Source organism: Suricata suricatta, chromosome 14 (genome assembly GCF_006229205.1).
Source record: "Suricata suricatta isolate VVHF042 chromosome 14, meerkat_22Aug2017_6uvM2_HiC, whole genome shotgun sequence".
Classification (NCBI taxonomy): domain Eukaryota; kingdom Metazoa; phylum Chordata; class Mammalia; order Carnivora; family Herpestidae; genus Suricata; species Suricata suricatta.
The window spans coordinates 64390281-64407905 of NC_043713.1; the positions used below are offsets into that span (position 1 = coordinate 64390281).

At 50.8% G+C, this 17625-nt stretch overlaps 1 protein-coding gene across 1 annotated transcript in view; it reads left to right on the forward strand.

Moving 5' to 3' along the window:
* MYO18B (myosin XVIIIB) overlaps window positions 1-17625 on the forward strand; it is a 258552-nt gene that overhangs the window by 92312 nt on the left and 148615 nt on the right. Inside the window, exons 21-23 of the mRNA XM_029922290.1 lie at window positions 83-192; window positions 10878-10943; window positions 16337-16465. Of these exons, the coding sequence (XP_029778150.1) occupies window positions 83-192; window positions 10878-10943; window positions 16337-16465 (305 nt within the window). The remainder of the gene's footprint in view (window positions 1-82; window positions 193-10877; window positions 10944-16336; window positions 16466-17625) is intronic.

Genomic DNA, 17625 nt, shown 5'->3' on the forward strand with positions numbered 1-17625 from the left:
GGCCGCCTGTGAGTGAGTCCAGGCCCTGGGCTGGCTTCTCACTCGGACTCCTTGTTCTGCCTGCCCCTGCCCTGCCCCACAGGCTATGCTGACCACGTGGGGCTCGCTCAGTTCCGCCGGCGATTCCAGGGGCTGGACCCTGTCCTCATGAAGAAGCTCAGGTCGGCCTCCGAGGGGATAGACGAGAGGAAGGTACGTGTGGCGGGGGGAGGCCATGGGGGCCCCGGGGCTTCTGTTCCATAACGATGGCCCCAAGGGGGCATCTGGACCAGCGCATGTCTGAGACCCGGGCCTGGGGGCAAAGAGGAGGGTGGAGTGAGTTGGTTTTTTTTCTAAGTTTATTTATTGATTTTGAGAGAGAGAGAGGGTGAGCATGCAGAGGGGAGGGGCAGAGAGGGAGAGAGGAGGAGAGAGAATCCCAAGCAGGCTCCACACTGTCAGCACAGAACCCAAAATGGGGCTCAATCCCACCAACCGTGAGATCATGGCCTGAGCCAAAACCATGAGTCGGACACTTAACCAACTGAGCCCCCCCGGCAGCTCGAATGAATGAATACAAATGCCTAACTTTGTATTTCTGCTCCTGCGTGTCTCATCTCTCCACCTCCACCATAAATGCCTATACCCTCTGGCTGGAACCATGCTTTACCCCAGTGTCAAACCATCCATAAATATTTCCACTGGGCATGGCCACGGGCCGCTCAACAATTACAGAGCCCTTTAGAATTTGCAGAGCCTTGCATCCTCTCGGTAGCCCTGCAAAGTGCGTGCCATCGCATCCCTTTTTACAGATGAGAAAGTGGAATCCCAGAGAGCTGAACTGGTGCTCTCAAGGCTACACAGTCAAGCGTTCATGAATTTTGTCCTTGAACCTAAGTTTCTTGTTTCCGGGGCGGCGGGGGGCAGCGGTGAGAAAGTGTGGCTCCAGGGTCACAGACCTGGAGTTGACTCCTAGCTGGGGCTGTGTGGATGTAAGCAAGTGAGCTCATCTTTCTGCCTCAGTTAGGCCATCTGCAAAGTGGGCACGACTAATGCTGCCTACCTGCAAGAAGGTGTTTTGAGGGTTACATGCAATCGTGGACCTGCTCAGTGTGTGTAAACTACCGTCATCAACCTTAACATCGGTCTGGGCATCAGTGTCCTCTTGTAAGCCCAGAGCGATGGTAGCCAAGCCGCACTGGCTCCATGTTCACAGCATGTTGAGACTGTGCCTCCAGACGAGGGTGTCCACAGGTGTCTGAGGTCATCGGCTTTGGAGTCCCTAATCAGTGAGTCATGAGGAAAGAAGAGTAAACAAAGTCACACTTCTTAGGTCCCTCCTTGGCTCTTCCCCCACACCCCTTCCCAGACAAGGCAGTACCTTCTACTTAGCCCTCCTCACCCACCACGGGGACGGGGGCATCAGACCCGTCTGGCGTGCTGCAGGGCCATCCCCTCCCTCGGGGGAGCCCGTTCTGGAAGTCCTGAGACTGCCTGGCTTGATGCCGCGTCCCGTCTGGACCAGTGTTCGTTTGGGGCTCCTTACCCTCCGTCACCCCCAAACTCAACCTCCGTTCAGAGCATCTGGAGTGGAGCCACGGAAAGGGTCTTGGGCGTGTCTGCAGTTGCGGACAGCACGGAGTGGGGTGTGGGGGAGTCTTCTGCGGGGGCAGTAGGCATAGCATATGGGACGATTCTATTCTGGACGACTCAGCAGTTCTCTCCTGGAGCCAGCCCGAAACCACCTCCACACGCACGCTGGAGGGCCAGGAAAACGGAAAATTACCAGTGGAATGGACTTGGCTGGGGTTTTTGCTTCTTCTCTTTATTTGCTCACAAATTTCATTTGCTACAGCATAGCATTTTGGTAGCAACAAAAGGAAACACCGTCCTGCCTCTTATGGAAAAGCTGATAAATATTCATTCGCCAGGCAACGTGATGCAGCATGAATTATACATGAGCACGTGCTTGGGTGGGCGGACTGTTGGCCTCTGTGTGCAAAGCGGTTAAGACCTCAGGATAGAAGAAGACAACTTTGACAGCCCGGTAGGGTCAATATTGTCATCAGACACTAGATGGCAGCAGAGAGAACTCATTGTCCAGGAATAAACCTGGCCTGGATGAGGTCCCCTGTGTGCCTAATATGTGCGTCGACAAGACTCTTTCCTAATGACGTACACTCATTAGGGGGGCACCTGCTGGATACTCTGTGTTCCTGCAACAAAAATACCAAAAGGCCTTTTACCACACGTGTGCAAACTCTCATCACAGAACAGGCACGATGTGATCAGTTACAGATCCTTCACCTGGAATGGCGATCCTTCATCTGGAACAGCGATCCTTCACCTGGAACGGCGATCCTTCATGAGAGAAGGACTTCCCACTGTGGGATTTAGCCCCATTTTACAGTGGAGGCGACTGAGGCCATCACCACCAGCCCGGTTCTGGGAGCTGGGATTTGAATGCGGGCTCTCGGATTCCACACGCTGGGCTTTTGTGCTATTTATTGTGGGACAATCCACGACACCCAGCCTACATTTATCATCTTAACGGTTTTTAAGCACACAGTTCAACGGCATGGAGTCCATTATTTCGCTGAACAGCCAGCACCACCATCCGTCTCCAGAGCCTCTTTCATCTTGTAAAACTGAAACTCTGTCCCCCAAGAAACACCAGCTCCCCATTAGCCCCTAGCTACCACTACTCTACTTTCTGTCGCTGTGGATCCGACCGCTCTAGGAGCCTCGTATAAGTAGAATCCCAGAGTTCCTGTCCTTTTGTGCCTGGCTGCTTGCACTTAGCGTAAGTGCTCAGGATTCGTCCTGCCTTAGCTTGTGTCGGATTTGCCTTCCTTGTAAGGATGGCTCATATTCAGTCCACTGTGTGCAGATCCGTCTGTCAGTGCACACTTGAGTCGCTTCTCCCTTTTGGCGATTGTAAAACAATGCTGCTATGAACATAGGGGTACAAATGGATCTTGGAGACCCTGCTTCCATTTCTTTGGGGGTATATACCTGGAGGTAGACTTGTGGGAGCATAGGGTCACCCTGTGGTTTTGTGTTTTTTTTTTTTTTTGAGAAAATGCCACACTGTTTTCCATGGCAGGTGCACCATTTTATATTCCTGCCCACAGTGCACAAGGCTTCCAGGGTCTCCACAGCCATGCCAACATTTGTCATTTTCAGATTTTTGGTTTTGTTTGTGTTTTGATGGGCACCATCCAAAGGGGTGTGAAGCGGTGCACCATTGTGGTTTTGATTTGCAGTTCTCTGATGTTGAGTGGCTGTTGAGCATCTTTTCATGTTCACATAAGACTTTTTAACGGGAGCCTTGTGAGGATAGGCAAGGCATCTGGTGGATTTCTGTACGGAATGTGCCTTCCATGATGGTAATTTAGAGCCATTATCCTTGATTCCATCCAGCTCTAACCAAGCGCCTGCTTTTCACCAGGCTCTGTGCTGCATTCCCAAGATGCAGGGATGGACAGAAGACAGTCTCACTGGGTGAGGGAAAGGCTAAAATAGGCAATTCCCATGCAGAGGGATGGCTTTGGGACACCCCCAGGGAACACCCTTACTGAAACATTTGTTGTTTGCAGTTGCGGTGAGAGTGTGGCATTCAGGGAAGACACCTCAGAGAAGGTGCTAATTGAGTTGAACCCTATGGGACAGTTTGAAGGAATTAGGTAAGAGAGAGCGAAGGGGACCCATACTGGGTACAGCATGTGCAAACATTCAGTGACGAGGTTACATGGGTAATTTAGTGTGGCTGGAGCACAAAGGTTGCCAAGGATGTTGGCAGAGGCCAGGCCATGGGTCACTGCTGGCAGGACAAGAGAGTCTGGGCTTTATCAGGTGGTCGGTGATGGTCAGCTGAGCAGTCATTGGCAGGGGCGTGGCATAGAACCTGTTCAGTACTTGAACAAGCTTAAGCAGGGTCATGAAGAAATTCCTGTCCATGTGGTCCTTCCACGGTCTTCTCTAGGGAGCAGCATCCTCACCCCCATCGCCGGAGGTTCCAGATGCCCCTGTCCCTCCTTCTAGATACCCAGGCACATGCTCGGGTCTCCAGAATGACCCTGGTCCCCAGCTCTGATCATCTTGGTCCCATTCGTCTGTCCCATTATCCGTCTGGCTAAGACTGTGCATTCACCTGCACTGAAGCCCACCCAGAGTGACTGTAATGGTGGGATTTCAAGCAGGTCCGCTCACCTTGGCCCTGTCTCAGATTCTGGTCACTTCAATCTCTCTGCTGCTCAGGCAGGACCTGCCAAGTCTTCCCGATCGATGCGAGGAAACCCTAGGGCCTGCCCTCTTCTCAGAGTGCCTACAGTGTTGATTGATTTTAGCCAACAAAATCTCTGTCCCTGGGGACTTGATCTGAAGAACACAATTAAGAGATGTCAATCTATCTTCCTGAAGGCAGCCCCTCTTGTTCCATCTCAGACCCTTGTGGACACCCCCAGCTGCCTGTGGATTTATCTGAGCCCCTTTCTGCTGGGGAGGGGCCCCAGGCTGGGAGGGGTAGCTGTCCGCTTGAAGAGTGCTGAATTATGATTCAGGGGTGGCCATGGCCTTAGCTTCGCAATGTATTCACCATGCTTTTCTTGCTCCCCTCACTGTCTTCCTCAGTGCATGTTTACTGCTTTAATACTTGTACACATTTCCCACTCAGTGACCAACCCAACTGTGTGTGTGTGTGTGTGTGTGTGTGTGTGTGTGTGTGTTCATGCATTCTATTTACAGTCCTGACCATATGGAGTTAACCATTGTGGTTAGCCCCCCTCACAGGTTGGTTTGATAATTGTGTAAGGGAGAGCTCAGTAGTTGAAAGCAAGTGGCTTAGAGTCAGACAGACTTGTACTCAAGTCCGCCTTTCTGCCATCTCTCTTTCCAGTCATCCACACTTGATATTCAATAGCTATGTGAGCACAGGCAACAGGAAAAAGGGTGTAACAAAGGGCCTGGCATGTAGCAGGTATGCGACAAATGGCAGCCCTTGGGCTGTGGTGGCCATTGGGTCATCGTGTGGGTATCAGGGAGGAGGTGGTGTGCTCACAGCAGTCAAATGGTCCTCTGGGTAAGCATTCAATTCCACAGACATGGATTCTATGCACCACACTCCTCGCCTAGGAGTGAGTTGAAGAAGAATTCCCGGCCATGGGCCTCCATTATTCCTGGAGTCTCTCCCTCACTGTTTGGCATGTTAAGCTTAATGTGAGATGTGAGACCACATGCTTATTGGATGCCTCCTTGTTGAACATTGAAGAGAGAGCTCTTTACAAAATTCTAGGATGCAGAGGGGCTCTGTAAGCAAGGGCAGGAGCTGGGCTTCTCCCGCATGCAGTCAAGGACTCATTCTTTGAGCCTGGAAGGGTGGAGATGAAAGTGAAGCTGTGCTTATCACTCCCTGGTGCCTAAGAGAGCCTCATAACCTCATGCCCACCACTTATTAGTATTTGTTGAAATGTAGCAAGCGCCAGGCAATCCGTGTGCAATATGCTAGCCGCTTGGCTGTCTGTGTTGTTTATGTGTTTGTTTCCTTGAGGGTATACATCACACTTTCCAGTTTCTCTGTATGTCGTGTGTGTGTGAGTGTGTGTGTATAAATATACATACTTTTTTTTTGCTGAACACTGGACATTTTACATAATCCATTGTAGCATCTCCAGATTCCGATCTCTCCCCTAATCATTTAGTCACTTATCTGAACTAGATTTATTCTGTCTCCCCCACCTTGAGAGATTACTGATATCTCCACTTGGGTTTTTCATTCCTGTTGTTCTTCTAAATCCTGGGTCCTCAGGGGTTCCCCTTTGTTAGCATGGTTTAGCTGTCAGCACAGCACCTTTTCGAGCCTTTACCTAATTTAAATGGAGGCACGTGTGGGTTGGGAGATGTGGTCTGTGTTCAGACATTTGAGCCACAGATTTTCCTCTTTGTTTGGCCTTTCATAGATTTTCCGCCAATGTATGTGGCCTAATGTTTATTTACTTTTTAGTGTTTTTCAAAATTTACTTTTGAGAGACAGAGAGACGGAGTACTAGCGGGGGAGGGGCAGAGACAGAGAGGGAGACACAGAATCCGAAGCAGGTTTCAGGCTCTGAGCTGTCAGCACAGAGCCCGATATGGGGCTCAAAGCCCTGAACTGTGAGATCATGACCTGAGCCGACGTTGGGCGCTTAAACAACTGAGCCCCCCAGGCGCCTGGGCCTTGTGTTTAAATAGACATGTCTAGATAGCTAAGGACTCTGTCCGTCCCTCCTGTCCTGAGCGTACCCTTGAGCGTGTGTGCTTCACTCCAGATTGCCAAGAGTATGTGGGGGCTTCTCAAGGCCCCCATGACTGTCCATTTCCTATATCTCCTTATAAAGCCCTTGGCTAGTCAATGTCCATTGCTTGCCCCAATCCTGAAAAAATCTCAGGCTAGCTGTGCCATTGACTTTCTCCCTTTCCTTGCTGCCAAGACCACTACTGTCTCTGACAACGACCTTGGGTGTGAGGCTTTCCTGAATGTCGCTCCGTGTAAGTGAGCCCCTCCAGGCAGGATAGCCACTGGTTTTCACAGCTGGCCTCCCCGGGTAGGATTCCCCCCCTGCCAGAGCTAGACAGGGACCAGGGAAGCCAGGGTCAAGATTGTCACAATCTCTGACTGGTCTTACCGGAGATTCAATAGTTTCTCTTGAACAAATGCTTCTCCATCTGTTGTATCCCCTTGCTCAATTTCCAGAGTATCAAACTTGTTGTTTTTGAAGGTTGCATCCATTTTTATCACTGTTTTTTTCAGGGAGGGGGAGGCTCAGAGGATTTATCCAGTTCCTTCCTCTACCATCCTCTACTCCCACATGCTACCTTTGTGACTTCATTTAATCTCCACTCCATCCTAGATTTTTTGATTACCCTACATCCCAGAACGGGGCACAGAGGATCGGAGAGCAGGTGTGGCTTGCTCAGCACCACATGGTCACTGAGTAGTGAAGGTGGACAGGATCCCTAGAACAAACTCAAGAATCTGATTCCCTGGGGTTGTATTTCCCTCCACCATTTCCTAGCATGTAATTTTTGGCAGGTCCTTTCATGAAACTGGACCTCACTCTCCTTGTCTGTAAAATGGGCATAAAGTCACATCTGTCGCAGAGGTTTGAAAACAAAATGGCTTATGTATAAAGCACTGAGAGCCATGCTCAGACTCAAAAGCACAAGAGAAAACTCTTTAACTGTTTTCTTGGAACAGAATGGCCAACATTTTACTCAGCATTCCATGAGGGGAGGGTCAAACCTCAAACATCTGAACAAGTCGGATGGGACAGCCAATTCCATAAAGACGCGGGACAAGGAAGAGATTCGTTACAGTAATCCAAATTCTTGTCCTGTCTCCCGCCAACGGGCTGTTGGACAGCGATTTACATGATGTAGAAATGAATGCAAACACTGATAATTTACCTATATAAGTGCCCATTTCATAAATTCCACCTCAGAGTAATACTCATTATGATAACAATAATGGCAGTTAAGTGCAACATCACTTTACCCATATTCTCTATGAATTGTCCCAACACCGTAAGGTCTAGGCAGGGAAGCTTGTTGCCATATTGCAAGTGAGGGAAATGAGGGTCAGAAACATTCTTCCATGGCTGCAGCCACCCGTAGGAGCTATCATTTTGGACGTAAGCTTTCTTACCTGTAAAATGAGATCAATGGGACAGAATGCCTCTGTTAGGCCTGATCTTCTTGGCTTCGTACACATCTACAGGAAAGAGGAGATACGGGCAGGAATCCTTGAATGCTGGGTGGCTGGGAGTGTGTTTTGGCAGTGTTTGGGGGTGCACCCGAGACACAGGGGCTTGTTTTATGGCCTGTACAAACTCTACTAAGTTTGACGAAGATGGAGCCAGTAGGACTACTTCAAGGTCATTAGGACTAACTCATCATGTTTATTGAGCACCTACTGTATGCCACGGAGCTCTCTGCAGGAACAACCACAGAAACTTCGGAAACAGATGTGATCATTTCTTCCCCATTGTTCTGAAGAGGAACCCAGAGCTCAAAGTAATGTGCTCGTCCAAGGTCACGTGCTCGTGAGGGGTAAAACCAGGCCCTCAGCCCAAGTGGCTCTACCTCCCAGTCCTGAATGTTTCCTCTCCTCCAAAACATCTACTCTGGATGCTACATCCAAGGTCACCTTAGAAAAGTTTCATAATTTCATTGGCTGTCGGTTTCATGTATTCTTCCTCCATCTGTCTTATTTTCAGTCAATTTTTATTTTGTTTTGCTCTTGTGCAGAGAGGAAAGACACTGTGTTTTGGATATATTGGTTTTTATGCATTTTGCTGCCTATAGCTCCCTTGGAACATTTTTGGCTAAAATGTCGTAAGTGAAACTGCTGAATTTTGGGAGGGGCATTACAGAATGTTCTTCCGAGAGGTCAGAGGAGGAAAATAGCTCCTAGATTATAGTCTTGGACCAGACTTTTAATATGCTTTTTTTTTTTAAGTATCTTAGGAAATTTTCCATGATCCTGATGACCCGTGGAATTGAAACTCATCTAGTAAATTACACCAGGCCCATAATACCTTTTGTTTCCCAAGTGTGGCAATTACTTTCCTGACAGTTTATTCCGAAAACAGGCTGTGATGTTCAGTGAATGGAAGGTCCATGAAGGGTGGTGTGGAGGCGGAGTAGGAGGGGAATTGCAGGCACAGAGGAACCAGGTGTGACCTGCATTTTTCTGAGGGTACAGTTTTCCCCCAGGGCTATTTCAGACCCTGCAGACCTTGATGACGAAGGAAAATGCCAGTAAGTGGCTGTGCTGTGGCCAATGCCACATTCAGGAAATCTCTCCGAGTGAATTTGTTTCTCCTGCGTGGGGCTGCCTTTCTCCTTCTGTCCCCCACCCCTCCCACCCCTGTGGGATCACTCATTTGTTTGTTCACTCAGTCATCGTACCTACTGAGCTCCTGCTGTATGCAGAGACCAGTAGCAGGTGCAGCAGAGGAAATAAGAGAAGGAAACACAGGCCCCCCCTCCCGACTCCAGGTCGGGCATGGAAGCCTAACAGCCATGCCATTAGTCAGCTAATGTCTGTACCCACCAGGCAGAGTCTCTGACAAGTACAGCGAGGGAGGGACTGAGGCCTGGGGAGGCTGTCACAGCAAACCTCAGTCACACAAGGTGAAGTCCTAGTGGCCTGGGGTCCCTTGGGAACCACCCTGGGCGTGTGAAGTGGTGACATTAACCAGGTTGCCATGTGGCCTGCCCACATATGATGTACAACTCTGGCGAAATGCCTTCATTTTTTTTAAGTTTAAGTTTATTTATTTATGTATTTTTAGGGAGACAAAGATAGTATGAGTGGGGGAGGGGCAGGGAGTAAAGGAGAGTGAGAACCCCAGGCTCATTCCCTGCTGTCAGTGCAGAGCCCAATTCAGGGCTCAAAATTACAAAACTGCAAGTCCATGCCCTGAGCTGACACCAAGAGTTGGATGCTCAACCAACCGACTAAGACAGCTAGGTGCCCCATCTTTTTTTTTTTTAATTTAAGATTTAAAATTTTTTTTAATTTAAATTTTGAGATAGAGAGATAGAGTGTGTGTGAGCAAGTGGGAGAGGGGCAGAGAGAGAGGGAGAGAGAATCCCAAGCAGGCTCTGCACTATCAGCACAGAGCCTGATGCAAGACTCGAACCCACAAACCGTGAGATCATGACTGGAGCCAAAGTCAGACGCTTACCCAACTGAGCCACCCAGGCGCCCCTGCCTTCATTTTTAAAAAATTGTGGTACAATCTACATTACATGAAATGTGTCATTATAACTATTTGAAGTGTGCAGATTGGTGGGATCAAGTACATTCCCAGTGTTGTGCAACCAGCACTACAGCACGTCTCCAGATGACCTCCTCTTGCAAGACTGGAACTCTGTCCCCAGGAAACCCTAATTCACCCCTTCCCCAGCCTGTGGCACCGACGTTCTACTTTCTGTCTCCATGATCTGAGTAGTCCTTAGGCAGCTCGGTAAATGGGGTCATTTGTCTTTGTGTGACTGGCTTACTTCACTGAACACCATGCACTCAGGCTCCATCCATGTCCAAACCGGTGTAGAATCTCCTTCCCTTTTAAAGCTGATTAATGCCCCATTGGGTGTAGATCCTACATTGTGTGAATCCACTCGCCTGTAGGTGGACCCGGGGCTGGTTTCACCTTTTGCTGTTGTGAATAACGCTGCTATGAATGTGTGTGCATCAGTATCTCCTCAGGTCCCTGTTTTCACTTTTCTTGGTATATACCCAGAATGGGACTTGTTGGATCCTATGATAATTCTAGGTTTAATTTAAAAAATTTATTTTTAATGTTTATTATTTATTTTTGAGAGAGAGAGAGACAGAGCGCGAGCAGGGGAGTGGCAGAGAGAGAGGGAGACACAGAATCGGAAGCAGGCTCCAGGCTCTGAGCTGTCAGCACAGAGGCTGATGCAAGGCTCAAACCTACAAAGTACGAGATCATGACCTGAGCCAAAGTCGGACGCTCAACTGACAGAGACACCCAGGTGCCCTGCTAGGCTTAGTTTTTAAAGGAACTTCCCTCTGTCTTCCACAGAAGACACATCCTTGCATCTTTGGGTTTATTCCTCTGTAAATGGACACAGTAGTGTGAGGGTCCCCCTTGGGTTGCCATGGAGATACTGGGAGATGGTATCCATGAAGGTCCCAGCAGAGCAGATGGTATACGGTAGGCCCTCAATACACGCTCATCCTCCGTCCTTGCCCGGGTGAGATGGGGCTCAGTTCTCAGGCTCACACACATGTGGAGCCATCCTCTCTTTCCCAAGCACCAGCCGTCCAACCAACCTGCCCTGCCCTTTGGGAGTCCGCCTCATTCTGTCCCGGTCCCCTTTCTCCCCAGGCTGTGGAGGAGCTCCTGCAGACCCTGGATCTGGAGAAGAAGGCAGTGGTCGTTGGGCACAGCCGGGTGAGTAGAGCTTCCTTCTTCTGTCACTCTGTTCATCCCATCGGGGACCCAGAGGAACCCCAGTTCTGGTCCTACCGTTTTGTCCACTCCCTGTGCGGGCCTCCTCTTCACCCACCTGAAGACAGGGCTTGTGATTTTCTGCCCTGCCCATCTTACAAGGTGAGGAAGAAAAAGCGATATTGTGTGGGAGTCAACGACATTGGGAAGTACTAGTCGTTAGAGGTCACCCTCCCAGGGACCTCCGTGGTCTCGACGAGTTTGCACCCTGGCCCTCAGCAGGACTTTCTGAGCCTCCGAAAGGGCTGCCGTAAACCCGAGAAGAAACACTCATCTTCACCCAGAGCCTTTCAACTTTTACTTTGCAACCAACTGTACCCTGGCTCATAGTCCCGCTGATTAGCAGCAGTCAGCGAAAAGTCAGGGCTCAGCAAGGAGGCACGTGATGTTAACGCTGAGGGAAATCGCTCGTTTCAAACTGGTGTTGGGCCCGAAGCTTTTCCAAAAATGCTTTAACATTCAGAGAAGGACTTCACAGAGTCCTGAAATGCCTATATAGCCTCCAAGTTTTCAAGGGGGCAAATACTGTATTAAGGGCTAACCCTTTTCTCTTTGGGGAAGACCCCTTGCCATCTCCCGGAGCTAGTGTTCTGGGGCTCTGGGGTGGGAAGCAAACTCAAGGACTGTGGCAGGCAGGGGAGAATGGCAAGGTGCAGAAACAGAAACTGGGGAGAAAACAGACCAAAGGAACGACTGCCCCGCCCACATCCCCCACTCATCTCCTGATTGACTAACATCAACCAATAAACCCATGTCAGGCACCTGCTGCCTCCAGGTGCCATGTGGGGTGCTGGGGGAGGGCCCAGGCTCTCCAGAAACCCGCTGCGGTGGCCTCATTGGCCATTAGTCATTCTGGGACTCCCATGACGCTGGCCTTGGAGAGCACAGTCTTTCATACAGTCATTACCCCATAGCCACGCAGGCCTCCCCCAGGCCTCTTGCTCCTGCTAAACCATACGGTGGCCTGTGGTCCCTCCCTGATTTATCCCACTGTCAAGTCGGCAGTGGTGGGAGTTCACAGACCTTTCCAGTAGGGGGGATGAACCTGTCAGTTCCTGGGCGCACGCCTGGTGCTACGCCAGACACTTCTCCCAGGGTTCCTCTTTTCCCTCAAAACTTCCTGGGAGATCATTAGGAAATCCCTTCTTCCAGGTGGGGAAGATGCGCCTCTGGGAAGTAAGCCCCTTTCAAGGCCTTGGAGTTAGCTACGAAACCAGTGACAGCTCCCATGAAGACCTGTATGGCCCTGAACCCCACAGTCTTCTCCATGCACTGAGTTCTGCTATTTACTAGTGGAGTCTAACACTCGTGCCTCACACACACGTCTGGGTGGCCCAGAGTCAGAGCCCGTGTTCTTCAGTACCAAGAACTTCATCCTTGCAGACCAGCAGTTCTCAAAACACAGTCTCTGGACCACGGAGAACTTGCTAGAAACATCTAGAAACAGAAACATTTGGATGTCCCCCACTGCAGACCTAGTGAATCTGCAACTCTGGTAGGATCCAGAAGTCTGGGTCGTTACAAGCCCTCTCCAGAACTCCATTCCATGTTCAAGTTTGACAACTGCTGGTCTAGATAATTACTCAGTTATTACACGAATACAAAAATCAGTCTCTAGGGGTGCCTGGGTGGCTCAGTTGGTTAAGCGACCAACTTCGGCTCAGGTCATGATCTCACGGTTCGTGGGTTTGAGCCCTGAGTTGGGGTCTGTGCTGACAGCTCAGAGCCTGGAGCCTGCTTCAGATTCTGTGCCTCCCTCTCTCTCTGCCCCTCCCCTGCTGGTGCTCTGTTTCTCCTTGTCTCTCAAAATTACATAAATTTTTTAAAAAATCAGTCTCTATAAGCCTAGCCACTATTGTAGAGCAAGGAAGAAAACAGAGGAAGAGAAGTCTTTGTATGCATTTTCACATAGTGAGGGCAAGAAACCTAGAAGCCAAAACATCCTAATTATGAACAAAAACACCATTGCTGTTCTCAAGTAATACTTGGTATTCATTAAGACAGCAGTCAAAGGCAAATTAAAGTCCATCTATCCTTTGGAAGCTAGGCTAGACTGCAGTCTTTCTGGGCAGATGAGGCATGGCAGGATCAGACACTTCTCTTTTTTTTTTCAAATATGTATTTATTTTGAGAGAGAGAAAGAGAGAGAGAGAGAGTACGAGTAGGGGGGGGGGATGCTGAGAGACAGGAAGACAGAATCCCAAGCACAGAGCCTGAGGCTGGGCTTGAACTCACGAACCATGAAATCACGACCTGAGCTGAAACTGAGTCGGACACTTAACTGACTGAGCCACCCAGGCACCCCAGGATTGGACACTTCATAGGTGGGGAGATCACAAAGGGAAGAGAAGGACAGGCAGATCTGGTCCACATCCCAGAGCGCAAGTGGGGGAGGGGCAGAGAGGGAGACAGAGGATCCGAGGCAGGCTCTGCTCTGACAGCAGAGAATCCCACAAGGGGCTCGAACTCCGGAGCCGTGAGGTCATGACCTGAGCGGAAGTTGGATGCTTAACCGCCTGGGCCACCCACGTGCCCCTTGACTCCACTAACTTTCTAACTGTGAATCCTGAGTGAGCGATTTAGCCTCTCTGAGCCTCTGTTTCCTCATTTGTAAAATGGAGCCACTGCCCCCCTGCCCCCGGCAGTCCGTTGTCATTTATTTCTTGAATGCATTTGTCAGTGGGGCCAGAGACTTATCAAATAGGATAACATTTGACTGATTAAAGAATGAAACTCTTCTAATCTGGAAAATGACTAGGATGGGAGCTAAGTCTCAGCGGTCCCAGATATGGGAGCTACTGCGATATCAGAATTTTAAACCTTGGTCTTCAGCATTTTTAGAGGAAAACCAGTTTGCAATGCGGTGGGCCCCACGGATTCCTTCATTGTGGGGCTGTTGGGATATTACACTCTGCTTGCGCCCGATAAGCCACTGGACTCACGAAAGGCGAATCATTTAGATTTTTCTTTGTGATTCTCAGCGTCTGGTGCCTCATGGAGGCCTGTGCTGAGGGCCGTGCCATTTATGAAAAAGGTGGAATCCCACGGGCCGTGGGCCCTCTGGTTGGCAATGTGCTCTTTAAAAGGAAAAAAAAAATACAGATAAGATTCTGCAAGCCCATGACTTATTTCCATTCTGTGTATGGTCGTTTCCAATTATCTTTTTAATGAAAGCTTCATACTTAATCAATAGTGGTTTTGGCAGCACCCGCCGCCTTTTGTAATATACGAACTAGGGCTGTCATCATTTTGATCATTGATTTTTTTTTATAGCAGCTTTTGGGACTCACTAGCTTGTGAAATTAATACAGTCATTATTGAGACAATCTGATAGGTAATGAGTCAGTCGTGTCTTTATTTCAATGAGGCTAATTGTCTTGGTGGCTCTGGCTGATAGGAAGCGTTCTGTAAACCCAGGGAAGATTGCAAAAACAGAGTTGGTGCGGACTGGGCGTGCAGATTCTCACCTTCCTGTTGAGGAAGGGTTCGCCGTGGGACGGGCGGGGCGGGCACCATTACAGCAAATAGGTTTGGGGGGAATGGACGATCGATCGAGACCCTTTGTTCACCTGGAATCAAACTGCAATTCAGCCCCAAACTTCAGGCGTTTGCACCGTAGCAAATGAGGAAATGAAGAGCTTCCTGCTGATATTGAGAGAGGGTGCCGGAGGTGACCTTGGCTTCGGTGATCGAGATTATGTGAACTTAAGTCAATTACATAATCTCCCTGGGCCAATGGATTCCTCATACGGTTGTTTTTTTATTAAAATGGAACAGAGGAGAAAATCTGAAAACTCTAGATGCCGTGCAAATGTTAATTACGTTCAGTCTGGTCTGGAGTCAAAGGGCGATGTTGCTGCTGCTGCTGCTCGCTAGTGGAGGGTCGTGGGGAAATGCTGTTGTCAGCCTTCATTTTTCCTTCCATAAAGTGGGGGGATCGAAGTAACTACCATACAGCATTAGCATATTCAGTACTTTACCTGCACGTGTCAGGTAACGTGGTTGATTCTGACACGAAACATTGGTACTGTCCCCTATGACTTGATAATGCCACTGATAAGACGGAGCCATCCAGTGCCCCCAGGGAAATTGCGCATCTTTGGGGTGAGAAGACACACGTGACAGACAAACACACCAGGTCATAGAAATGAGCCGCGTGCGGGCATCCGAAAAGCGACCCCCACCCCTTGTCGCTGACTCAAGTCCCAGGCCTCTAGGGCATCTTTTCTTCGCCTCTGGGGAGGCAGCCCTTACCAGGCTGGCCGAACAGGCCTGGCCCCAGAGTGTCAGGTTCTCAGAAAAGCCTTCTGTGTGCCCTGCAGTGTATGCAAAGTGGCCGCATGGGGTGCCAAGGAGGCATTGATCACTTGGCTGCGGAGCGCCTCCATCCATATGGATGAGTGGAGAGGCCTGGAGATCATGGACCGCAAGCTGTTTTCCGTGAAGATCCTTGAGCACCTCCTGTCGGTGGCTAACCTGGCCTCCCTCCACCCCCCCCGCCCCGGCCACTCTCCCGGCCGCGGAGGGCTACCCTCACCCCCTCGACATTCTCTGCCCCTCCTTATATGGCAGGACCCAGTATGTCCAGGGCATGGCTTCCCTCAGCGGGCCAGCGGCAAAGAATGTATGGTCCCAGGGCTGCCACTAAACCCACAGATTCAACCCTTCCTGGGGCGAGGCCTGGGAATCTGCATCTCCCACCCCTCTGCAGGCAATGGTGGTGCAGAGATGGTTAGGCAGGTCCCTCCTGACAGAATGTGTGGCTTTCTAAGTTTATTTGTTTGTTTTGAGAGACAGACAGACAGACACACAGACACACAGAGAGGTGAAGAGGGGTAGGGAGAGAAGAGAGAGAGAATCCCAAGCAGGCTCTGCACAGTCAGCACAGAGCCCGATGTGGGACTCAAACTCACGAACCGTGAGCTCATGACTCAAGCTGAAACCAAGAGCGAGGTGTTTCACCCATTGAGCCCCCCAGGCGCCCCCACAGTGACAGTGGTTTCATGAGACTGTGTGTGGGTCCCCTGAGGGTCACGTGACACTGTCGCTCTGATTCAGCCGGTGGGGTCCCAGGTTCGGCATTTCCAGCAGCTCCCTGGTGGGGACAGTGCCACTCATGGGGACTGTGCTCTGAGCATCCAGGGGCTAGAAGAAGGCAAAGACAAGCCGTTAGGAGACAGACGCTTTGACAGGTGAGACCCCCGGTCGCAGGCACGTGCTAACAAGTATCTCAGGTGGGCGCAAGAAAAAGCTGGGCTCTGAGTGGCACCTGCCTCGCGCTTCAGACAGTCTGATTCAGCCGAACAGGAGTCACCGGCCACCTCGTGTCCTTCCAGGTTTTCCTGAAGGCGGGTGTGGTCCTGAGGCTTGAGAAGCAGCGAGAGAAGCTGGCGTCTCACAGCATCGCTCTGTTCCAGGCAGCTTGTAAAGGCTTCCTGTCCCGGCAGGAATTCAAGAGGCTCAAGGTAAGGCGGCCGGTGTGCCTGGTCAGCCCTGCGGAGTGGGAGATGCCAGAGAAGCAGCATCCGAACTGATCTGGGCGCCGTAACCTCGCGCCTCTCACACTCACGCGTGGTATTATCGACTTGTAGTCTCAGATCCGGTCGGTCTGGGGGCAGCGCGGGGCGGGGGAGGGGAGGTCTGCGGGCTCCCACGATGGCACTAGTGCTGCCGGTCCTTAGGCTCTCCCAATGGTAGGACCTCCAAGTGACACTTTGCAAGATGTGATGATTACTTCTAGGACATTGGCATCAAATGACCAAGGATGTCAGATGTGATCTAGATGATCATGGGCTCGTCCAAGCCCTTGTGGGGCGGTTCTGGTTTCAACCTGTTCCATCTCTGGAGAACTTGGCTTTCCTGGGTCAGCAGACAGGGCACGGCAGGACCTGGCCATTGAGGCTTTGGGGACTGACGGCCAGTTCAGAGTCCGCAGTCCTGAGCCACCCTCAGAGACCTTTGGAGACTGCATTTCCTCCCTGTGGCTGATGCCGGGGAGAAACGTGTGACGGCCCCCCTGAGAATCACGTTACGGAGCGTGGCTCTGGGCACAACCCCCCAGTGGCTGGGTCACGGTGAGTCGAGACCGTGTGCGCGGAGTGCACACCACAGAGCGGCGGTCCCTCCGCACCCGGGTCGCGAAGCGCTACCGCGAGCATGGGCCGCAGTCCACATGCCCCCCGTTGATGCGAACTTGTAAATTCAAGCACACGCACTTGGCAAAAGCAGAAAAAGGTGACAACGTTAATACTCAAAGTATTGTGGGCCACCCCACTGGCCCCCGGCCCTCCCGTAGCTCATGCCTTAGACTGATTTAGATGAGAGGTTCATTAAAACCCTGGATTCTGTGTCCACACTGGCAGGATTTCAAATCCCAAACCCATCACTGGGGGGATATTGAGCAGGCGACCGGAGCTGGTGGTTGGGAAGAGCATCTCTGGGGCTCAGTTTGCCCACCTGTAAAGTGGGGGTGACAATAAAGCCTCCGTTCCCGGGGCTGCAGTGAGGATGGAGTCTGTAAGATGCTCAGCCGGCCGCCCGGCCCGTACCAGCCATATGGGCATCGGCTCTCGTGATGGTGAGGATGGGATGGACCTCCTGGCCTGGTAGTCAGTAGTGGTTCCCC